The following is a 25,901-nucleotide window of genomic DNA, read 5'->3' on the forward strand; positions in this document are numbered from 1 at the left end:
AGTTATTTTCATAAGTACATCACATTTACCAAAATGCTAGTGATTATAGTTCTTTTCAGGAACACAGCCCAGGAGTCACACTCAAAATTACTACCATTTTCCATAAAACATATCCACATCTAGTCACAGATATGCAGAATGTACAAATCAGGGCTTCTCTGTTTAGACGAGGGTGACCTTGGATAAATCAACTCAAATCTACAGAATCTTAAATAATTTCAGAGTTTACCCATGAAGAAAAGAAAAAAGCAAAGAAAGAGAGCTGATAACCTGTGCAGGAAAATGTCTTAACAGGAGGGGAAAAAGAACTGTCTAAATACAGGCATGTGAGAAAAAGAGATGAGTGGATAAAACAGTAATTTAGAATTACTGTATTTTAGAAAGTATTTTTGCAAATATCACCTCACTGGAACCACAATAACTAAGGAACTTAAGTACAGAACTGGTGAAACGAAATGGGTTTCTGACTGAGACTGTTCATCCTCTATACTTTATATAGTACCCTCACAAGCAGTTACTGCTGTGAGATTTTAAAAATGTATTAAAGACTAGGCAAAAACAGAAAATTGTTCAGAAAAAAGAAAAATCACAGAAGACTCAAAACGTTAAACTGAAAAGGAAAATAGGACAGAGAGAACCCATAGGTAAAGAATATGGGTAATATAAAATTTTAGAAAAACTTGGCTCATAAATCATTCCAGCTTTTTACCAGTGCATGAGAAAAGCTTAGTTCATGAATGGGTGTTTTGTTGCCGAAGGGTTAACTGAACTGACAGTCTAGTAGAAAGTGTGGCATATTATCATAATTTAAAGGATGACAACTCACATTAACTTTCCTCTGAAATTCTGTATTGAGCTGCTCGCACATCATCATCCCTACATCTGAAATTTCAGTTTCCCAGTTCTCCAAAGGAATAGAAAAGTCATTTGCTGATAACGGAGATATACTTTCGGACACTAAAAAAATGAAGACAATCAGCTAAAATTAAGATATGCATTGTTACAAATTTTACCTTCTTTGTCATGAGACTAAGAACAATGTCTTATTTTCAGATTCTATATGTAATCTAAGGATTATAAATCATAGGCATATTTTTCATTTAAAATATTCTGACTTATAAAAAAACCTTTCAGCATGGGAATTAAGGCAGAAACAGTAATATTAAAATGGAACATATTTGGATTGATTTTTTAAAAAACTAATTCTTTACTACTTGCACATTAATAACCCAACTATTTAGTGATATGCTAATCTATCAATTAATACTGTAGTGAAGCCTATATATATGGTAGTGATGAAGAAGATTTATGAGTAAAATCATGCTTACTATAACAGTAAAATACAGTGAACTTTGTGATAAAGCATCCTCCTTGGATCTATCCAAAGTTATCTTTACAAAGGAATCTGTTTTATGAAAGAAGTCACTCAAAATTGAAGAAACCACTTTCCAAATTAATTGCATTTTGACATAGACATCTGATCTACCTACCTTTGTAGGTGTGATGATCTGCATCTTTGCTTTTACAGAGTTTTTTGGGAAGCAAGTTTGCTCTTTCTTCTTCCACTTCACCAGAATTATTTAGACTATCTTCCGTGTACATTCGTTTGCGACTAAGATGTTGTATACAGCCTTAGGAACAGTAAATAACAGTGCTACAATCTTAATTAAAAATACCTAATATATATATATATATTATGTAAATATAGAATAAAATACTATATGGGTTTTTAACTGTAAAAAAAAAAAAGCCCTTGTTTCCGTTTGTATAGTTTTAGACAACTGCATTAAATCCTATATAATTTTGACATTAAATTGAATAATGGTATAATTATAAAAATATAATTCCTTTAGGTGAAATTTCACAGTAGTATTTCAGTAATTAATATGCGTTTTTTAAAAAGCAAGTCTTTGACCACAAACCTGACATATGTGTGGAGTCACTGGGCATGCCATACCATGTTTTCTCTCTTTCTTCACTAGACGTGGATAATGGAGATGCTGAATGACTTTTCTAAGATAAGTATCAGAATTGGAAAAACATTCTGTGTAAGTACTCCTGGATTCACCTTTGACCATCTCTCTCAAGTTCTATAGACAGTAAGTTGCAAATGCTATCAATTTGGTTTTTTTCCTCGCATTGTTTCTATCCCTTTTTAATCTCTCACACTGCTATGCATTTTCCTAAATCCTTATGTGAACCTCAATCTTAAATTACAGCAATAGTTTTGAGCTGCTTTTTAAAACTAATCCTATTTTTCAATTCTTCCTTATTAGGAGTTTGATTTCTTTGAGTCAGGAGGGAAGCCAAAGAAAAGTCTAAACTACTTCCTTCAAATTATATCTTTAAGCCACATCTTTGTCCTCTAACCTTATGTCTTACTGATTCAAATACAAATGTGTTAGCCAAATTAGTCTTTTTCCTGTTTTCTGAAAATCTGTGTCCATTTCCAGTCCCCTTCTATACTTAAGTTAATGATGTTTCTCTACTCAGTCTATATATACCAACCTGTCCTAAGTGGAGGCTGGTATAGCCCAAAACCCAGCCCACTCCAAGCTATAATTCTGTATTAACATTCTGTATTTTATAGGTTATTAAATATTAATCTTTTTGTTGGTTGACTTTTATAGTGGAAAAACTCAACCAAATTTCTATATAATCATGAAACCACTAAGTCTTAATTATAAATATGTAAGTCAGTGGTTTAAAGCGATAGCCTATTTAAGACTTTCTCGTTGTAAGTATTTCAACTTTTTTTCTATGATCAAACCATCTTACATATTTTAAACATCACACTTTCAGATAACAGGTGAAAAATACTAAATTATTATAACTATTACTAAAGGCCTGTAATCTGATTCTTATTAAGAACTATTTTAGTTTAAGGAAAGCTTACTGGCTGTAGTACCATATGACTTTCATATTTGGAGGTTCAATTTCCATAAATTTTTCCTGAAGTATAACTGTTTACATCTGAATAGCTGTTGCAATTGGGCTTCCCTGGAGGCTCAGATGGTAAAGAATCTGCCTGCAATGCAGGAGACCTGGGTTCGATCCCTGCATTGGGAAGATCCCCTGGAGGAGGGCATGGTAACCCACTACAGTCCATGGGGTTGAAAAGAGTTGGCAACTGAGCACAAGTACATTCTCCCCTCAGTATCTGGGGGGGATAGGAGGAACTGGTTCCAGGACCCCTTGCAAATACCAAAATCCACTGATGCTCATGTCCTACATATGAAGTACTGATTCACAGTTGGTTGAATCCATGGTTGGCTGACAAAGATGTGGACCTATAGATATAGAGGGTCAACTGTACCACATCTGTATTACTTCTATTCACAACAGTATTATACTTAACTGTGCTATGAATGAACAAGACGTACAGAAACCCAAAGGAAGTTAAAAAAAAACTAAAGAAAAATACAAAGACATTAAAGTAAAACTACTTAAATTCTGAGGGAATAACTAGTTCACTGCTAAAACTCAACACCCATTCATAAGTGAAATAAGGCATTTAAACAATTAGAACATTAATTTGCTAACAAGTATCTATTAAAAACTATTGATAAGCATACATACTAGTACGATATCTATTTAACACTGCTCCACATGTCAGAGTCACCTTGAAAAGACCATGTATATAATAAGGATTGGAAGAGAAAATGAGAAAATGACCATAAAAACAGTTTGATTACCTATTTTGAAAATTCAAGAGAATTTAAGCAGGTAATTATGATAGAATTTGCCAAGGATGTGGGAGATATAAAAATCAACAGTGTTTCTATACAAAAGCAAAAAGTTAAAAACGCAGAAAACAATTTAAGTTTTTTTTTTTAATACAGTAAAGTAAAAAGCCAATAAACCACTGCAGAAGTATAACTTTCTTTGTGGAAGATTTTGCACAACTTTGTTGGAAATAAGACCAAACTGTAGAGAGAAAAATGAAATATATGGATGAGAAATCTCAGTATTGGTAAAAAGCAATTCCTTCCTTAAACAAACTAATTATAAACTATATAGGCCAAGTACAGGGCTTATAATTTCGAAGTATATTATAATATGGAAGTATGAGAGGAGGGTCAAGATGGGGGTGGTGAAACCACTGTATGCATAAAACTATTAATATACAAACTGAAGTAATGCTGTGTTAGCATAGAGACAGAGAGAGGTACTATCCTATACTTTACTGGGCGAACAGCTGACCCATGAGCTTGCCAAGGCAGTGACCCAAGTGTCATCACAGATGGAGAAAGGAGCAGTTATCCAATGTATGACATTGTACTAACTCACTATCCATATGCAAAAAGAGGAAGCCTAGAAAAACAGAGAAACCTCAAATTTAGAACTAACATTTGTAGAGAAAATATATTTATGACAATAACTGAGGGAAGGATTTCTTGAACAAAAGATTGGTAAATTTCACATTTTGATTTAATTAAGTGAAAAGACAAGCTATATTCTAGAAAAGGAATGTTTGCATTGGATATAACCAATAATTAATATCCAACATATAGTAAGAACTCCAAATTTATAGGAAAAATCAAACAATACAGTTTTAAAAATTAAAAAAAGGCAATTTACAAAATGGCCAATCTGAAAAATGCAAATTAAAGTCAGACACATTTTAAATTCATCAGATTGCCAAAAAAGAAAAAACTAAAACACAGTAGAAAAATGAGCAATATCACATAGCATTGCTGGAGAGTGTAAGCTGGTACAACAAATTTACATAGCAAATTTCCAATACCTAATGAAGAGTCGGGCTTCCCTTGTGGCTCAGCTGGTAAAGAAAGAATCCGCCTGCAATGTGGGAGACCTGAATTCAATTCCTGGCTTGGGAAGATCCCCTGGAGAAGACAAAGGCTACCCACTCCAGTATTCTGGCCTGGAGAATTCCATGGACTCTATATAGTCCATGGGGTTGCAAAGAGTTGTACATGACTGAGAGACTTAGAATGAAGAGTCAATAGTAAATTGGAAACACAGTGTCTCCTGTAAATGTCCAGCCAATAAATATGTAACAAAATTTCATCTAGCAAACAGCATCAAAGTAGGTGAGTGGGGATGACTTAAGTGCTGAGATTTGCAACATGGGATACTAACGGAAGAAAGGATTCAGGGAAAGGAAGGATGATGAAGCAATACCAAGAAAAGGACCATGGCATGGCTGTCTAATCAATCAATCACAAAGGGTTTTAAACTGTGGTGTTTAGAAATTAAGAGTCTTGCAAAGGTGCCTTTGGGGGATTATCAGAGAGGGAAGGTCAGGGTTCAGACCTATCTGCTTTAAACAGTATAGCTGCATTTTTACAGTTGGCACACTGAAAGTTTCATATAAAATTTTGTTTGAAATATATGCTTTGTGAAAACTACTGGTTAAACAGAATAAAAGGTCATAAAACACTGCAGGAGTAAAAACAGTTCACTAACAATGAAAAATCAGAAAAAGAAATTAAGGAATCAACCTCATTCACCATTGCAACAAAAAGAATTAAATAGGAATAAACCTACCTAAGGAGACAAAAGAATAGTATACAGAAAATTATAAGACACTGATGAAAGAAATCAAAGATGACATAAACAGATGGAGAGATATATTCCATGTTCCTGGGTAGGAAGAATCAATATTGCAAAAATGACTGTACTACCAAATGCAATCTACAGATTCAATGCAATCACTATCAAATTACCAATGGCATTTTTCACAGAACTAGAACAAAAAATTTCACAATTCATATGGAAACACAAAAGACCATGAATAGCCAAAGGGGTTTTAAGAAGAATGGAGGTTTTAAGAGGAATCAACCTTCCTGACTTCAGATTATACTACATAGATACAGTTATCAACACAGTATGGTACTGGCACAAAAACAGAAATATAAACCAATGGAACAAGATAGAAAGCCCAGAAATAAACCCACACACATATTGGTATTTTATTTTTGACAAAGGAGCCAAGAATATACAATGGGGCAAAGACAGCCTCTTCAGTAAGTGGTGCTGGGAAAACTGGACAGCTACATGTAAAAGAATGAAATTAGAACACTTCCTAACACCATACACAAAGACAAACTCAAAATGGATTAAAGACCTAAATGTAAGACCAGAAACTATAAAACTCCTAGAGGAAAACATAGGCAGAACACTCGACGACATAAAGCAAGATCCTCTATGACCCATCTCCTAGAGTAATGGAAACAAAACCAAAAGTAAACAAGTGGACCTAATTAAATTTAAAAGTTTTTGCACAGAAAAACAAACTATAAACAAGGTGAAAAGACTACCCTTAGAATGGGAGAAAATAATAGCAAATGAAACAACTGACAAAGGGTTAATTTCCAAAATACACATGCAGCTCATGTAACTCAATACCAGAAAAACAACCCAATTAGAAAGTGGAAAAAAGACCTAAACAGACATTTCTCCAAAGAAGACATACAGATGGATAACAAACACATGAAAAGATGCTCAACATCCCTCATTATTAGAGAAATGCAAATCAAAACTACAATGAGATATCACCTCACACCAGTCAGAATGGCCATCAGAAAGGTTACACATGAGAAATGCTGGCAAAGGTATGAAGAAAAGGCAACCTCTTGCACTGTTGGTGGGAATGTAAATTGATACAGCTACTATGGAAGATAGTATGGAGACTCCTTAAAAAACTGGGAATAAAACCACCATATGACCCAACAATGCCACTCCTAGGAATATACCCTGAGGAAACCAAAATTGAAAAAGACACATGTATCCCAATGTTCACTGCAGCACCATTTGCAATAGCTAGAACGTGGAAGCAACCTAGATGTCCATCGACAGATAAATAAATTTTGGTACATATACACAATGGAATATTACTCAGCCATAAAAAGGAACACATTTGAGTCAGTTCTAATGAGGTGGATGAACCTAGAGCCTAGAAGTATTGTACACTAATGCATATATATGGAATCTAGAAAGATGGTACTGAAGAATTTATTTTCAGGGCAGCAATGGAGACACAAACACGGAGAACAGACTTACGGACACGGGGAGAGGGGAGAAGAGGGTGAGATGTATGGAGAGAGTAACATGGAAACTTACATTACCATATGAAAAATAGATAGCTAATGCGAATTTGCTCTATGTCTCAGGAAACTCAACCAGGGGCTCTGTATCAACCTAGAGGGGTGGGAAGAGGAAGGAGATGGGAGGGAGGTTCAAGAGGGAGGGGACATATGTGTACCTATGGCCGATTTATGTTGAGGTTTGATAGAAAACAAAATTCTATAAAGCAATTATCCTTTAGTTAAAAAATTAAAATATTAAAAAAAAACCAAACCAAAACACTTGACTCAAAATCATGGGACAGAAGGCTGGCTGGCTTTTTCAGAGATTTTAGATTGTGGCTATAGGTGTGCTGAACTTCCTTAATTCCATTTTTGTATACAGAGATTAGCACATATCAGGGGAATAATATATTTGAGGATTTACTATGTATCAGGTAATGCTTACATAATCAGTCTATTTAGTTTTTCATAGCCTTGTTTTACAGATGAGAAAATTGAGGTGCAGAGGGATTCATTAGCTTATAAAATGTTTCACAGCTAGCAAACAGTGGACTCAGGGTTTAATGTAATTCTAATTCAGAACTTTCAGCTAGACTCAGTTATAATGAACTACATTATCTTGGCAATCAGTTCTGTAACTTTATTACTACTTCAAAATTTTCCAAATCAAGCCATCTATAAAACCTAAGCCAAAAAAAGGGTTGGAGGTGGTGGGGGGGTGCATTGTAAACTGACACTGAAGTACAAACAACTTAAAAAAGAATTCAAACTATAAACTACTACTTGTAGACATTATATATTTAGCTACCCTCACTTTGACCCATATTTGATTCCTATATCTAATGTCTTTTTAAAAGACTTGACTATATGTACATATTTTATCAATAAGAAATGGTACAAATAACAATATCAGTGGCAGAATAAAGAATTTTTCAATATACCATTAAGTTAATAGTCATACTGTTTAAAACTAATAGGTAAAGTTCCTCTATAAATCTTTAAAGCAAATGCTATGGTCATACTGTTTCAACTACATTCTTTGTCAACTTGTGATTTAGTAACTAAAAGTGTACAGATTTTGAGTTTTGGTAAAACCTGAAAGAAGTGCCTGTGCTGCAGGAAGAAGCCTATTCCAGTCTAGGAAATGCAGTTCTGACAGGTAGACAAACAAGTAATACCTCTTTGGAAGGGACTGTTTCTATTACAGAATTCTTATCAGTACTCCGTAGTTCTCATATCACTGCACTGTCCTCCTGAACATATCAGTCTATTAGTTCACCGAGGCTATTTTACTTATTGGTAAGTTCCTCTCTCCCCAAGACCAAACTCAGAACCTTAAGTAGACAAGCACTGTGTATTTGATTTAGAGGCAAATGATTTACTTCCTTCAGGTATATCTGATAAAATATATACACACACATTTTTTTTTCTTACCAAAAATAATGATTGTGCAATTGATGAACTTTCTCTTGTACACAGTAAATTTTTCTCACTGTTTTTGGATGACTTTATTGGACCTCCAACTCCACTGTTTAAGGATTCAGGTGATGAAGTTTTTGGATCAGGTGATTCTGCTACACAGTCACAATCCTGAGTAAAGTCCCTTTCTGTTATTTTCTCTACACCTATATTGCCTCACAAAATACAAAAAGAGATGACAGTTGACATCTTAAGAAATAGTATTAAATTCTAAAAATATAATAATTTAGCAAATTCCCAAATTTTAGCTGTATTTAGAAAGGATAAACTTTGAATATATCAAGATAAAATTATATATAAAATATAAGACTTTAAAAAATTATTCCTCAATTTAAAACATAATTGTAACTAAGAACTTTCAAACATTTTCAAACAAAAATATCTATAGTATGGGCTATACTATAATGATCAACATAATTATTGAGTATTCTAACACCATAGGCAGTACTGAGATATTAAAGTCACAGAATTTTATGGTAAAATAGCTTGGGAAATCATCTGATCTAAATCTTTTATATGTGGATGAGAAAATTCATGACTGAAATAAGTCTTAGTGTAAAGAATTCTCAGAAAGATAGTTTTCAGATCAAATCAGGGCATGTGCAACTGTCTTCTGAATGTGTGCCTGTCTGAGATGACAGTGGTCTTGAGCATTATGAAAACATTCTAGAAAAGAACAAAATAACTACTTTAGAGGAAATGTACATTAACTGGTATAAACCTTCAATTTTAGCTAAAATGACACTTATAAATGCTTTAAAATATCCATAAAAGGAAAAAGGTATTAAAGCTAGATACTTATTTTTATAGTTTCTATACTTGAAAAACATATACCTATGTCAGAGCTCCAGAGAAAACTTTTTTCTTTGCCAGTTATTTTTAAATAAAAGCAAAGCCTCAATTGTTTATGAAGATAATCCACTGTGAGTCTACAGAATCAACATGATATTCCTTGGGGACTTTTGTCAATGTAATGTAAAAATGAGAAAACAGAAAGCCCCATAATTATTTCCATTTTATCTGGAAAATGTATTTGGTCTTTAACTTCCTAACTTTAGTGTCACAGTAATATTGTTGCCAACTAGCCTTAGCAAGACCAAGTTACTAGCATTAACTAACATAAAAATGAAGTTTTGACTAGTAGAAATCTTAAATATACCCCCCAAAATTAGTCTTCAAATTGTGTTTTCACATAGAGATATAATATAGAAAGGGCCTGGGAAATCATCTAAATATTCAACTAGAAGAAAAAAATGACACTGACATCTCATTACTTCTATAGATGATGGACTCCCAGATAAAGACACAGGAGATGGGTCAAGACTATTATCTCTTCCAGCATTTTTCAGGAGAGATGAGATTTTCCATTCTTTTGATACATCCTTTTGTGTTTTAGCAGTGAAGGAATTCTGCTGTTTTTTTGGCAGTTTCATGGTTTTGCTTCTGGAATGAATCTTCTCCTAAAAATATTGATAACTTTCAACTTATTCATGAATGCAAATGATTTATACTTGGACACATAAAACAATTTAAATTACATTGAAATATTTATAAAATGCCTTATTTCACTACATACAGGTATAACAGGGGCCTCAACATGAGTAGTGAAGACTTTCTAATATACTAGAAAGCATATGACAAATTCACAGGAGACTATGAGACCATAAATATCCTAATAGATACAAATAAAATGCTATAATGGTTCAAAGAAAATGATTTCCAGTTTAGGGAAATCAGAGTTCCCATATTTCACTTAAAATTTTATTTTATTTTTTTTTTCCTAATTTTATTTTTAATCTTTACATAATTGTATTAGTTTTGCCAAATATCAGAATGAATCTGCCACAGGTATACATGTGTTCCCCATCCCGAACCCTCCTCCCTCCTCCCTCCTCATACCAACCCTCTGGGTCGTCCCAGTGCACCAGCCCCAAGCATCCAGCATCGTGCATCGAACGTGGACTGGCAACTCGTTTCCTACGTGATATTTTACATGTTTCAATGCCATTCTCCCAAATCTTCCCACCCTCTCCCTCTCCCACAGAGTCCATAAGACTGTTCTATACATCAGTGTCTCTTTTGCTGTCTCGTATACAGAGTTATTGTTACCATCTTTCTAAATTCCATATATATGCGTTAGTATACTGTATTTATGTTTTTCCTTCTGGCTTACTTCACTCTGTATAATAGGCTCCAGTTTCATCCACCTCATTAGAACTGATTCAAATGTATTCTTTTTAATGGCTGAGTAATACTCCATTGTGTATATGTACCACAGCTTTCTTATCCATTCATCTGCTGATGGACATCTAGGTTGCTTCCATGTCCTGGCTATTATAAACAGTGCTGCGATGAACACTGGGGTACACGTGTCTCTTTCCCTTCTGGTTTCCTCAGTGTGTATGCCCAGCAGTGGGGTTGCTGGATCATAAGGCAGTTCTATTTCCAGTTTTTTAAGGAATCTCCACACTGTTCTCCATAGTGGCTGTACTAGGTTGCATTCCCACCAACAGTGTAAGAGGGTTCCCTTTTCTCCACACCCTCTCCAGCATTTATTATTTGTAGACTTTTGGATCGCAGCCATTCTGACTGGTGTGAAATGGTACCTCATAGTGGTTTTGATTTGCATTTCTCTGATAATGAGTGATGTTGAGCATCTTTTCATGTGTTTGTTAGCCATCTGTACTTAAATTGTTTACAATTGTTATCAATTTATGTTTTCTCACATAGGTTAACTCTTAAAAAGAAGTGACAAAATAAATCTGACATTCTTACCAAAATATATATTTAACATTTTAAAAGGGTCTTAGAAGCTAATAATTTGAATTGTATCTATTTACCTGTACTAGAACTTTTTCTTTAAATGAACATGAAAATTCTTGTTCACCCTCTGATTCTGAATTTGAGAGGTCTTTATAATTTTTTTTGGTTTTTGCTGCTCTTCGTGGAAGTCTGGTTCTCCCATATGCAACTGTCTCATCTACCTTTTTGGTAATGATTTTGTTGGATGTCTTTAGAAGAAAAATTCCTGAGTATATTAGATCAATATTTTGAGATACAAGCTATTTGCTATAAAATTGACACTATGACAGAATCTATATGAATATTTGTAGGAATAAAAAGATTCTTGATTAATACTTTTAAAATGACTGGATTTTCTCTTTTCATTTAAAATATATTCTTTATCAACTTTTTATCTGAATAATTAAAGTTCTATGAGATCTGATATATATTATGTAACTTAAGAAAGGAAAAGCTGTCAAAAATATCTATAACCATAGAGTAAAACAGACTTAAAACAACATGATTCAAAAAGGCAGAAGTTAAGTGTGCAAAGCTTGGAACAATTAAAGGAAACAAGGAACTGATACCAAGGATAAAATTATGAGATGACAAATGATATTTTTTCATTACAAGGAGAAAGATAATTTTAAAGGGATGTTCAAACACAGATTTCCTGGTTTTACCATTTTAGATCTTGGTTGTGCCCTTTCCAAAGATGGTCCTGCAATTCAAGAAAATAAGGTTAAATTTTTCAAATAGACAAGAACTGACATTAAAAATTGGTAGAATATGTCTGCAAATAAGTTAAAATCATAAAAGAAAGCATGTACCTTCAAATGCATTCAAAATTTAAGTATAATTTGGTACAACATGAATTACAAACTTCCCTTCTCCTTTATATTATAAATTTTTAAAGAAACGAATATGTTAACACACTATAAAGTCAATACCCATGAATTTACTATTCCATTCAGGAACTAGATTATGAATAATACTGAATCTACTTTGTGTACTCCCTTATAAGACCCTGTGTAGCCTATAGCCCCTCTGCCAAAAGGCCATCACTATCCTTAAATCTGTTTCTTAGTCACTTGACCTTACAGTTTTACTTCACAGATGTATATCCCTAAACAATACAAAATAGTCATGTCATGTAATATACTATGATTTGCTTTATTTTTCCCCCATCATTATGTTTCTAAGATTTACCCATATTATGAGAATTGCCTCAGTCCCTATTCCCTTTTTTGATTTCTAGCCCAAGTTCAATTTTCTAAATATTCACTGAAGCCTTAATAATTGGGATAATCCAAGCCAAGGAAATAATGAAATTCTGGAAGAAAGGTCCTCCAATCCTGGCAATAAGCCAGCTTGTACATATTGGCTTGTCATTCAGGTACATAAACAAAACAACTCACTCAGAAGTGTTCAATTTTAAGAGTATTTACTGATTACAGTATTCTATCTAACCTTTAATAATTCCCCAAGATTTCTAGTCTATGTTATAAATATCTTTACTTACACATCTTCCCACCAGGCAATAGCTCCTGACTATATAATCTTACCATGTTTCTCCTTGGCTTGTAACACATTGCTTCTAAGTCCACACACTGTGACTAGAGCCAGCAGCATTTTTCAATATTTTCCCACAAGTCTGACCTACATTTCAACTACTCTGACACTGCACTTTCTGCGTACATTGTACTATTTCATACTGTCTCATAAATGTGATAATCTTGCTTCTCTTCTTTATGAATATGATTGAACTCTCATCTGTTTTCTAAATTCAGTCACATTTCTAAACATATGCCAAAGTTCATTCCTATTTCCTCTACTTTTTCCTATTTCCTTTTTACTTCTTTGTAAGCCATCATTCCCTCCCTCAACTCCCACAGGTCACTAACCAATATTTTTATCCTGAAATAAAAATTGATTCCCTTAAAATAAATATAAACTTAAAAGCTTAGTTATACTACCTTCTTTTAAAAATGGAATATATGAAGTCTTTGTGGTTTAGAAAATACTGAAATAGATGTTAAGCTATGAAAATGGACATTATGTCTAGCCAAAAATGTATACCTCAAACACTTATCCAACTACTTCAAGAGATTCACTAAAAGAAACAGAAGATTTATGCCAGGAAAACATTTTGTGAAAGATTTAGACACAAAAATGTCTGCAATAAAATTGCTTTCCTTTCAATAAATTTTTATTGCATCTATATAAATTCCTAAAATGTATGTGTGTTGGATGTAGCTGGGGGTGGGGTGCTGTCCAAAGTTTGATTTTGTTTAGGATACTGGTCTCATGAATATTTAATACATTAAATAACTGAAGTAGATGAGTAGATGAACAATGAGAGTGTTTCGTGAACCAAAGATTACAATAAGTCATATTTGGTGTCCCTAAGATCCCAATAAAAAGATTTAAATATAGTACTAAAAATCATAAAACAAAAAGAAAAATTGCTGTAGTGTTTTGGTATATCTCATTCATAAGGGTCGGCAATTATAAAAAGTGATTTCTTACTTGATTTCTTCCCATTTTTATGTTTCTTCACATTTTTATTTCTGCTGTAGTCCATCATCAGTGGTTTTGATTTTGGTTCTCTTAGCCAGCTAATATCAGTCTTGCTGTCATCACATCTATATTCTGTGTCACTATCACTAAAGGGATTTTTCTTTTTACAATCTGATCCAATCTATAGTAAAAAAAACAATCCTTATAATAGATGAAGTAATCTGGCTTGTTATATGTCATACAAAGCAAGTTAAGCAAAACAAAACAAAACAAAACAAACCTACCAATAAACTCAGAAAAACTAGTTCTTCATTATTTTAGCATGCTAAAGAATCCATTTGGCATTAAGGACCTATCCAATAGACTCTGAAATCCAGATCAGAGACTGACGTATTTTGCTGTCCATGTTTTTATTAATTAAAAGTTAAATCAAAACAGCTTATTTCCACAAAAACAAAACCTAACACCATTTAAGAGAGTAGAATTGTCATATCGTCTATTACTAATGATTACAAATAGCTCAAAGACCATAAGAAAAATTTAACAGGAACATGGATAATCTCTCCAAAGTAAAAACAAAAGTGATCCTAATATTTTTGTGTTCCAGTCCTGTGATAATCTTTGGCACTGAAAAATTATTAAAAACAAATATTGATTTAATAGATACATTAGGATATTATTACTTACTCTTTTATCTTTTGCTTTGAGAGAAGGTTCAAGTTCATCATGATTCCTTAAACCTACCCTTAAACAAAAATATGCATTAATTTTAATCTTAATTACTTGTTTAAGGTAGCATGTGAGTGGACAGTTATACCTGTTTTCTTAGAGTCTTCTGCCTTAACTCTTTCACTAACTCCCTATATAATTATGCCCAAGTCACTTACTCTCTGACCTCAGTTACTTATTAATTAACAAGGTTAGATGAAAAGATTACTGAGTCCTTTCAGCTTACAGCTAATATTAAAAGTGTACAGACTCTGCATATTAATTTCAGAAGTAAATGCTAAAATAATAGAATCACAGTAGGAGTAGTCAGGACAGTAGCATGTTATTCACTCTTTTGATATGTTAAAATGTCTCAGACAAACTGGAAGGAAATATTTAAGAAAAAGAACAATTGAGGAAACTGTATTTTAAACTGATCCATATAATTATAATAAAAATACCTACAATGTTATTGAACTATCCATGCAGGCTTCTCTAGCTGTAGCTTGAAATTCTTGCATCTATATTGTGAATAAGCATTAAAATTTTTTTCTTAGTGTTAAATGGTAAACAACAAAAGAAATTAACATAAAAATCTCATTTCTATCACTTCATATGAGACAAAATCTTACTAAAATATTTTTATATTTAAGAAAGCTAATAATATAAACTATATTAAAAACAAGAGTAGTAATTTTAAATCTTGCATCAGGAAGGAAAGTGACTTTCCTATTGCCCCAATTTCTCATTTCTCTCTACTTAGTCCAAAAGGTTTGAAAGAAAATAAAAAATACCTACGTTGGTACCAAATAAATTTAAAAAAATTTAATAATATACTTTAAAATATTTTAAAGCAAATATAAGAGGATGGAAATCAGAAAACATATTCTAATAATTGTATGGTAAATATAAAATAAATACTGAATAAATACAAAATAACTTCTGATTTCCAGCTTACTCCAAGTTTAATAACAGGCTCATCAGCTCCACTCAGATTAAAATTGTAAACATCATCCCTGTAAAAATGAAGAGAAACATTAACTCCATTATACAACAAAATTTTTCTTCAAATGTGAAAACTTTTAAGATTTATGAAAAATTACTTACAATGGGCATTCCGAAGTAACATTAACAAAAGTAGTCTTCAATTGTCTATAACTTTTTTTCTGAACCTTCTCCTAAATACAAAGAAATTAACATAAAACCATTCATACTTGCACCTTGCTTGTCAAACAGCATATACAACTAAACTTTCATATATTATTCTAATGGTGTTTTCACTAATATAAATTTTACATCTGTGACAGTTTCTTTAATCATCCACACTTTAAAAAAAATTGAAGACTTCAGTACTAAGAACATAATAGAAAGTATTATAAATCAAATACAAAATTAATATCCTTGTGTCTTTAATATTTATTGACATTATTGTACATAGGTAAATGACCTCACTGGTATTCTGAATTCAGTGATTCTAGGATTACAAAACAAGCATGCTTCTACTCCCCTCCCCCGCCCCCCTCAAGAATCTCATTTGCTTAAACTGTTAAATAAAAAAAACTTTGGGAGAGGCTAAGATTTATGCAAAATCTCAGGTGAATGAGTCAAAACTGTATCAGCCAACTATTAATAGTATTATTAGGGAAAAATGTATGTAAATTTACTCCTATAGCCTTCTGTTCAAAGTATATTCAATATGATCAAAAAGTAAGCACAAAAGAAGTAAAATAAAATCTTAACATATTTAAGTAATTATGTTATTGACATAATTTAACTATATCACTAAATGATTGATTACTGATCAGAAATAATTAAAGTCTAATTTAATATCTGGAAGTTGGAAATATTAAAACTAAAATACTCATTTTAGTTGTGATTCCTCTTCAATTTTATTTATTTATTTTGGCTATTTTATAATAATTTGCATTACTCCAGAAAGTTTACCCTTCAATAGTTTACTCTTTTAATTACTTATCTGACTTAAACTTTCCAAAATGACTTTTACCAGTGTTTAGATACATTTGCTCAATTTATCTCTTGCAGGTCCGTTTTTGCTAGTTATTACAGAAGATACAAAAATAAGCAACCGTATTAAAGAAGGTACAAATGTGAGCAAAGATCTTACTTATACAGGATACAAAGATGATTCTAAACAGTTACATTCTAGAAGACAGAAGAGAGAAAGAAAAAACTGCAACAGTGAATAAAATATCAAAAAAAGGGAACAACAACACTGCTGCACAGATTCAGAATTCTTGCCCATTTGGATTTTGAGTCAGGGCACCTTACAAAGTTTTCTTGGAGAAGGCAGACTCTGAAGCAAGGTCTCCAAGGAGGAATAAAGTTCTGACGCTGAGAAAAGAGGTTAAAGAACCTGGTGACTCACTTCAAAGTTCTTTCCAAAGGGGGAAGAAAAAGAATAAACACAGGAAAGACACTTCAGGGAATCTTATTCTGTTTCAGCTAAACAAGACATGTCTAGGAAACTAATTTTGCGAAGTAATTCAGACTTTTAAGAGGTCTAGGGGCCAGCTTGGGAGCCTGCTGGGCTGCCGTCTATGGGGTCGCACAGACTCGGACACGACTGAAGTGACTTAGCAGCAGCAGGGGCCAGCTCAGGTCTCCACCTAATTCAATAAGCAACAGAGACCAAAGAAAGATTTTTGAACAACAGAATGACATGACTGAAGCTGTGTGCTTTGCAAAGTAAAAAAGCTAGTACTGAGGGCAATGAATGGATTGGCACAGAGAAAATATTAGCAATAAAAAGAATTGCATAAAGCTGGGGATTAGAAATAATAAAAAAAAAAAAAACTGGAGTTGGCATGGTCAGGAGAAGGAAGATTCAAGAGCAAATTACAGAAGGAGAATCTCAAAACTTGAAATTAAGTCGCAATAACTGTGAGGAATAAATCAAAGATAAGTGACATTTTAAACCTGGCTGAAGAGTAAATGTTTCTAACAAAAATATGGACTTCAGCACAATCTTATTGTCAAGAGAGATAGGATGAGCTAGGAAAAAAAATGGTCTGAATCATATACCAAAAAGTAAAAATATCACACATATATGTTAAGCATTTTCTTTGAAAAGCAGAACGGAAGTTTAAGGGGCTAGCTTGAGTGTCAGTTGTTTAATCTGTTTTTCAATATGCTGAAAACATTAAATCTATGTCCATCCTACTACTATTTTACTGTAAAGTCAAATTATCGTCTTTGACTATACGTTTGGTGTAATTAAATAAATGAAACTTACCTTACCGAGCTGTAGATCTGATTTGTTTGAAAAATCACTGTAAAAAAGGTTTTGTCAAAGTTAAAAAGGCAATTAAAATGTCAGTGGAGTGTATTTCATAAAAGCCATTTTATATAAGGTAAAACATATTTGGGTCACTAAGTCTATATTTAATATGCTACGAAAAACTGAAACGTGACAGTACTAGTCTGAATCCTTTGCAACTTCAGCCATAATAAACAGCAACAATAACAGAATCTAAGCTAAATCACTCATGCAGCAGGAGGTGCCAAGCAATTTAGAATGAATGGTTCTGCCATAAGACTAATTTTTTCCATGCCATATAAAGCCAAAATTAATTTAAACATGAACCAACCACCTGGAAGACTATAAAGAAATATTTTATAATAAAATAAAACTTTCAAAAAGACTGCAAACAAGGAATACATTATTTGCATATATAAAATAACTCATTTTAGCTCATTTAAGTTTGGTATTTTCTTCAGCAATATATTTAAATATGTTTAGTTTTACTCATCATAGACTCAATAAATAAAATTTCTAAAATGTCTATATCCTAAAGATTTCTGAAATGGTATGCTGCATCAATACTGTATTCTTAAATGACTACTTCTAATTTTAGTTCCCTTTCTATATAATTTAAGCAGATACTATTTATAAAAGTAAATAAGTACCTGTGTTTTCAAATGGAAAGTTACATTATCTGCAAGTATGTTTAAAACTAACCTTAAAACTATATAAAATAATTTAGAAATGAATATTTTCCTGACACATACAACTAAAGTTTAAGAGCATACCTGTCAATCAAAGACTCCTTTGATTTTCTTGCAGACTGTATGCTGTCCTTTGGCTGGTATCGCTTATTAATTTGGTTTATCAAAGATTCTGCTGCATCAGTAAATCCTTTCCCTTTTGATTTTTCTCTCTGAAATAATTTATAAGTTACTTAAAAACTCTACCAGTTAACCTTCAAAGTAAAAAAAAAAAAAAAAAGGCTGAAAAATTTTAAGAAAAATCTGGTTCATTAAATAACTACAAAGAGGAATAAAGGGTTCAGAAATTTATTGTTTTAAAAAAGAAATTATTTAATAAATTTTGGCTTTGTTAGGCACTAAAACAACCTAGGATAAAGTCTTTTAACATATAGAACTGTTCAGAGTGCTTGGTAGCAGTTAAAAAAATGTTTCTATCTATGGGGGGAAAATTGTAAAAAACTGAAAGAAACCAAGAGTTGGTTCTTTGAAATTGTCAATAAAATTGATAAGCCTCTGGCCAAATAAGAAAAAAAGAGAAAAAAGACAGAATTTACTAATATCAGAAATGAGAGGCAATCACATGGATAATAAATCACAAGGCTAATAAAAAAGTATTATGAACAACTCTATGTTAATGAATTTGATAACCAAAACTGACCAATTCCTTGAAAGATAAGTTTTACCAAAACTCACATGGAGAGAAATAAATTACCTGAATAGGCCTAATCTATAAAAGAAAGTGAATCAATAATTAATACCTGCCAAAGTACAGAGCAACAGGCCAATGGGTTTACCTTTGGGTTTTACTGAGCATTTAAGGAAGAATCATAATTTTTCACAACCTTTCAGAAGATAGAAGCAGAGGGGGTACTTCTTAGCTCACTGTATGAAACCAATATACCCTAGTACAAAATCAAAGAACTTACAAGAAAGGAAGACTACAGGCTAGCATCTTTTATAAATGTAGGTACAAAAAGCCTCAACACAAAGTTTAGCAAATTGAATCCAACAATGTAGAAAAAGAATTATGTACCACAACCAAGTGGACTTAATTTCACGTATGTGATATTGATTCAACATTTGAAAATCAACTAATATAAGCCATGCTAAGTAAGAAACATAATAAGATCATATCAATAGATGTGCAAAAGCATTTGACAAAATCCAATATCCACTCACAATAACAATTCTCAGTAAACTAGGAATGGAGGGGAATGTCCTCAACTTGATAAAGAATATCTAAAAAAAATTATGGCTAACATTACAACTTAAAGAAGAGAAACTAGATATTTTCCCACTGATAAGAGAAACAAGGAAAGCTCTCTGCTGTCACCACTCCTATTAAACAAGGAAAGCTCTCTGCTGTCACCAGAAGTCTTACAAAATGCCCTAAAATAAGAAATGGAAATATACTACATACATACTGGGAAGAAAGAAATAAAACTGTCTTTGTTCACAGATGATATCACTGTCTATGTAGAAAACCTAAAAAATCAACAAAAATTCTTGAAGTTAAAAAAATATATATAGCACAACAGAAAGATACAAGGTTTGTAAACAAAATCACTTTCTTATAAACCACTAATGAACAAATGGAATGTGAAATTACATTTTGCTTACATCAGGTCCCCCAAAATGAGATATTTAAGTGTAAATCTAACAAAGCATATAAATAGATCTACATAAGGCAAATGACTGATGAAAAAAATCAAAGACTATCTACAACAACAGAGAACAGATACATGTATAACTAAACCACTTTGTGGTACACCTGAAACTATACAACATCATTAACCAACTATATGCCAAAATAAAATAAAATTTTTAAATAAATAAATGGAGATATTCCATATTCACAGATAAGGAGCTCAATGTTGTCAAGATGTCAATTCTTTCCAGCTTGATCTATAAATTCAATGTAATCTCAATCAAAGTTCTAGCAAGTTATTTTTTGGTTACTGACAAAATGATTCTAAAATTGACATGGGGAAGCAAAAGACCCTGAGTGGCCAACAGAATATTAATAGAGAAGTTTGAGGACTGACCCTACTTTAAGACTTAATGAAAAGATACAATGATCATAACAGTGTGGTACTGGTGAAGGAATAGAGAAATACAATAATGGAACAAAACAGAGAGCCCAGAAAGAGAGCCACATAAATACAATTAGCTGACCTCTGACAAAGGAACAAAGGTAGGAGAAAAGTTAGCCTTTTTCAACAAATGGTGCTGGAACATCACCATGACAAAAAAAAACTAGACACAGATCTTATACCCTTCATGACAATTAACTCAAAATGGATAATAGACCTAAATGTAAAGTGCAAACTGTAAAAATCCTAGGAGATAACACAGGAGAAAATCTAGGTGACCTTGGGTTTTGCAATGCCTTTTTATTTGCTAAGCCAAAAGCACAATCCATGAAAGAAAAAACTGTTAAGTAGGACTTCATTAAAATTAAAAATTTCTGCTCTGCAAAAGACACTGTTTGGAGAATGAAAAGACAGGCCACAGACTGGAAGCAAATATTTGTAAAATATATATCTGATAAAGAACGGGTATCTTAAATACACAAAGAACTATTAAAACTCAACAATTAGGAAACCCAATTAATAACTGGGCAAAAGATCTGAGGAAACAACTCACCAAACAAGATATAAGTATGGTAAATAAAGATACAAAAGATGCTCAACATCACCTGTCATTAGGGAATTGCAAATTAAAACTAATACCATCAAGCACATGAGAATGGCTAAAATCCAAAACACTGACAATACCCAGTAGCAAGGATGTAGATCAACAGGAACTTTGATTCGCTGCTGCTGAAATGCAAAAACAGTACAGCCACTTTTTCCATTTTTGGAAGAAAGGCAGTTTCTTATAAAACTAAACATACTCTTACCATATGACCCAGCAATCATGCTTCTTGGTATTTTCCCAAATGAGTTGAAAGTTTATGTCCACACAAAACCTGCACATGAATGTTTATAGAAGCATTATTCTTAAGTTTCAAACATGGAAAGAACCAAGATGTCCTTCAATAGATGAATAGATAAACAAAATCTTGGTATGTCCATATAAAGGATTCATCATTAACAACAAAAAAGCTGTCAAACCATGAAAACATAGGGAGGAAAATTCAATGCATATTGCTAAGTGAAAGAAGCCCAATATGACTTCATATGATTCAGTATGTAGCCTAAATATATAGGCTACATACCATATGATTCCGACTCGATGGTATTCTGGAAAAGGCAAAATTATGGAGACAGTAAAAAGATCAGTTTTTGTCTGGAGTTCTATTGGGGAGAGAAGAAACAGGGGAGAGATGGACCATGGGAATTTTAGGCAATGAAACTATTATTATGCATGACACTCTAAGGGTCAATATCTGTTGTTATACATCTGTCAAGACACATGGAAGATACAAAGAGTTAACTATAAGGTAAACTATATACTTGAGTTAATAATGTATCAATATTGGCTCATCATTTGTAACTAATCTGTTACTGATAGGGAAAACTGGGGTGCAGTGATGGAGTAATATGGACTCTGTATAGCTGTTATCTCTGAAACTGCTCTAAAAATTATATTAATTTTTTAATATAAAGACTACAAAGTAAGAATTATTGTCTGCATAATTTTAGATAATTTGGTTAAAAGAAAGTCTGAATGAGAGTCTTAAAAGACATGAGTTCTGTTGCTTTTAGTTTCACTTTTTTCCTGGGAATCAGGCATATGGGTTTTTTTAATTGTGGTAAAATATTTTGCCAAGAGAACGCACTGGTCATTGCAAACACCCTCTTCCAACAACACAAGAGAAGACTCTACACATGGACATCACCAGATGGTCAATACCAAATCATACTGATTATATTCTTTGTAGTCAAATATGGAGAAGCTCTATACAGTCAGCAAAAACAAGACTGGGAGCTGACTGTGGCTCAGATCATGAACTCCTTATTGCAACATTCAGACTGAAATTGAAGAAAGTAGGGAAAACCACTAGAAATCAAATCTCTTATGACTATACAGTGGAAATGAGAAATAGATTCAAGGGATTAGATGCGACAGACAGAGTGCCTGAAGAACTACGGACACAGGTTCGTGACACTGTACAGGAGGCAGGGATCAAGACCATCCCCAAGAAAAAGAAATGCAAAAAGGCAAAATGGTTGTCTGAGGAGGCCTTACAAACAGCTATGAAAAGAAGAGAAGTGAAAGGCAGAGGAGAAAAGGAAAGATATACCCATTTGAATGCAGAGTTCCAAAGAACAGCAAGGAGAGATAAGAAAGCCTTCCTCAGTAACCAATGCAAAGAAATAGAGGAAAACAATAGAAAGGGAAAGACTAGAGATCTCTTCAAGAAAATTAGAGATACAAAGGGAACATTTCATGCAAAGATGGGCTCAATAAAGGACAGAAATGGTATAGATGTAACAGAAGCAGGAGATAGTAAGAAGAGGTGGCAAGAACACACAGAAGAACTGTACAAAAAAGACCTTCATGACCCAGATAATCACAATGGTGTGATCACTCACCTAGAGCCAGACATCCTGGAATGTGAAGTCAAGTGGGCCTTAGAAAGCATCACTACGAACAAAGCTAGTGGAGGTGATGGAATTCCAGTTGAGCTATTTCAAATCCTGAAAGATGATGCTGTGAAAGTGCTGCACTCAGTATGCCAGCAAGTTTGGAAAACTCAGCAGTGGCCACAGGACTGGAAAAGGTCAGTTTTCAATCCAATTCCAAAGAAAGGCAATGCCAAAGAATGCTCAAACTACTGCTCAATTGTACTCATCTCACACGCTAGCAAAGTAATGCTCAAAACTCTACAAGCCAGGCTTCAATAGTATGTGAACCATGAACTTCTAGATGTTCAAGCTGGATTTAGAAAAGGCAGAGGAATCAGAGATCAAATTTCCAAAATTTGTTTGATCATTGAAAAAGCAAAAGAGTTCCAGAAAAACATCTACTTCTGCTTTATTAACTATGCCAAAGCCTTTGACTGTGTGGATCACAACTGTGGAAAATTCTTCAAGAGATGGGAATACCAGACCACCTGACCTGCGTTCTGAGAAATCTGTATGCAGGTCAAGAAGCAACAGTTACAACTGGACATGGAACAACAGACTGGTTCCAAATCGGGAAAGGAATACGTCAAGGCTGTATACCGTCACCCTGCTTATTTAACTTATATGCAGAGTACATCATGAGAAACGCTGGGCTAGATGAAGCACAAGCTGGAATCAAGATTTCTGGGAGAAATATCAATAACCTCAGATATGCAGATGACATCACCCTTATGGCAGAAAATGAAGACAAACTAAAGAGCCTGTTGATGAAAGTGAAAGAGCAGAGTGAAAAATTTGGCTTAAAGCTCAACATTCAGAAAACTAAGATCATGGCATCTGGTCCCATCAGTTCACAGCAAATAGATGGGGAAACAGTGAAAACAGTGACCAAATTTATTTTTTGGGGCTCCAACATCACTGCAGATGGTGACCGCAGCCATGAAATTGAAAGATGCTTGCTCCTTGGAAGAAAAGTTATAACCAACCTAGACAGCTTATTAAAAAGCAGAGACATTACCTTGCCCACAAAGGCCTGCCTAGTCAAAGCTATAGTTTTTCCAGTAGTCACATATGGATGTGAGAGTTGGACTATAAAGAAAGCTGAGCGCTGAAGAACTGATGCTTTTGAATTGTGGTGGTGGATAAGACTCTTGAGAGTCCCTTGGACAGCAAGGAGATCCAACCAGTCAGTCCTAAAGGAAATCATCCCTGAATATTCATTGGAAGGACTGACGCTAAAACTGGAACTCCAATACTTTGTCCACCTGATGCAAAGAACTGACTCATTTGTAAAGACCCTGATGCTGGGAAAGATTTAAGGCAGGAGGAGAAGGGGACGACAGAGGATGAGATGGTTAGATGGCATCACCGACTCAATGGACATGGGTTTGGGTGGACTCCGGGAGTTGGTGACGGATAGGGAGGCCTGGTATGTTGCAATCCATGGGGTCGCAAAGAGTTGGACACAACTGAGTGACTGAACTGAACAAATATAGCATGACATAAAATATACTATCACTTTTTAAGTTCATATGTTTTTATATATAGTAAATAATAAGTTATTACTACCTCTTCTTGAGATTACCAGAACAAAGACAGGGTATACTCACCTTGATAAAAATGTGGCAAAAACAAACCTCCCCTATAAGAGTGTATTAAGAACTTTGACATAATTGGAGTCAATGTGGGAAATCTGTACTACTGAACTATAGAGGTTCTATTTCTCTGGGCTTATCCAGTGAAAGACAGGATCAGACAGATGACTATCTTGGAGGACAGCAGCAGAAACTCTAGCATAGTAATAAAGACAGTGCACTATGAAGGAGTGAAAAGAACTTCTGAAAACAAGAAGTTGATTTTTTAAAAAATCAAGAGCACAGCTTAGAAAAGATGATCGAGTTTTGGTGCTTCCAGCAAAAAAATAATCACTAGATCAGAAAAATTCCATGGAGTGATTCTAAATTCCAATGAAAACAGTTTAAAATTGAAGGACAGATCAACACTCAGACAACAAAAACCTTACTTCCACTGGGTCTGAAGAAACTAAGTAGCAGCTAAGACTAGAAAGAAGAGCATACTGATAAGAAAAAAATAACCAAAAGTATTTAGTTAAAAAAGAAAGCAGCTAAAATAGATAGAAAACGTGATTTGCAGGTTGAAAACAAAATAAAGAGTAGTCTGGTCAAGATAAATTCAGTTCAGTTCAGTTCAGCCGCTCAGTCGTGTCCGACTCTTTGTGACCCCATGAATGGCAGCACGCCAGGCCTCCCTGTCCATCACCAACTCCCGGAGTTCACTCAGACTCCCGTCCATTGAGACAGTGATGCCAGCCAGCCATCTCATCCTCTGTCGTCCCCTTCTCCTCCTACCCCCAATCCCTCCCAGCATCAGTCTTTTCCAGTGAGTCAACTCTTCGCATGAGGTGGCCAAAATACTGGAGTTTCAGCTTGAGCATCATTCCTTCCAAAGAAATCCCAGGGCTGATCTCCTTCAGAATGGACTGGTTGGATCTCCTTGCAGTCCAAGGGACTCTCAAGAGTCTTCTCCAACACCACAGTTCAAAAGCATCAATTCTTCAGCGCTCAGCCTTCTTCACAGTCCAACTCTCACATCCATACTTGACCACAGGAAAAACCATAACCTTGACTAGACGGACCTTTGTTGGCAAAGTAATGTCTCTGCTTTCGAATATGCTATCTAGGTTGGTCATAACTTTCCTTCCCAGGAGTAAGCGTCTTTTAATTTCATGGCTGCAGTCACCATCTGCAGTGATTTT

At 33.8% G+C, this 25,901-nt stretch overlaps 1 protein-coding gene across 1 annotated transcript in view; it reads right to left on the minus strand.

The window, feature by feature from the left end:
• SYCP2 (synaptonemal complex protein 2) overlaps positions 1-25,901 on the minus strand; it is a 74,071-nt gene that overhangs the window by 2,675 nt on the left and 45,495 nt on the right. Inside the window, exons 24-37 of the mRNA XM_010841856.1 lie at positions 18,594-18,721; positions 17,797-17,833; positions 15,651-15,721; positions 15,502-15,559; positions 15,009-15,064; positions 14,523-14,580; positions 13,845-14,016; positions 11,999-12,036; positions 11,372-11,542; positions 9,796-9,991; positions 8,487-8,677; positions 1,923-2,013; positions 1,491-1,631; positions 827-957 (exon numbers count right to left, since the gene is read on the minus strand). Of these exons, the coding sequence (XP_010840158.1) occupies positions 827-957; positions 1,491-1,631; positions 1,923-2,013; positions 8,487-8,677; positions 9,796-9,991; positions 11,372-11,542; positions 11,999-12,036; positions 13,845-14,016; positions 14,523-14,580; positions 15,009-15,064; positions 15,502-15,559; positions 15,651-15,721; positions 17,797-17,833; positions 18,594-18,721 (1,539 nt within the window). The remainder of the gene's footprint in view (positions 1-826; positions 958-1,490; positions 1,632-1,922; positions 2,014-8,486; positions 8,678-9,795; positions 9,992-11,371; positions 11,543-11,998; positions 12,037-13,844; positions 14,017-14,522; positions 14,581-15,008; positions 15,065-15,501; positions 15,560-15,650; positions 15,722-17,796; positions 17,834-18,593; positions 18,722-25,901) is intronic.

Source organism: Bison bison, unplaced genomic scaffold (assembly GCF_000754665.1).
Source record: "Bison bison bison isolate TAMUID 2011002044 unplaced genomic scaffold, Bison_UMD1.0 scf7180017864167, whole genome shotgun sequence".
NCBI lineage: Eukaryota > Metazoa > Chordata > Mammalia > Artiodactyla > Bovidae > Bison > Bison bison.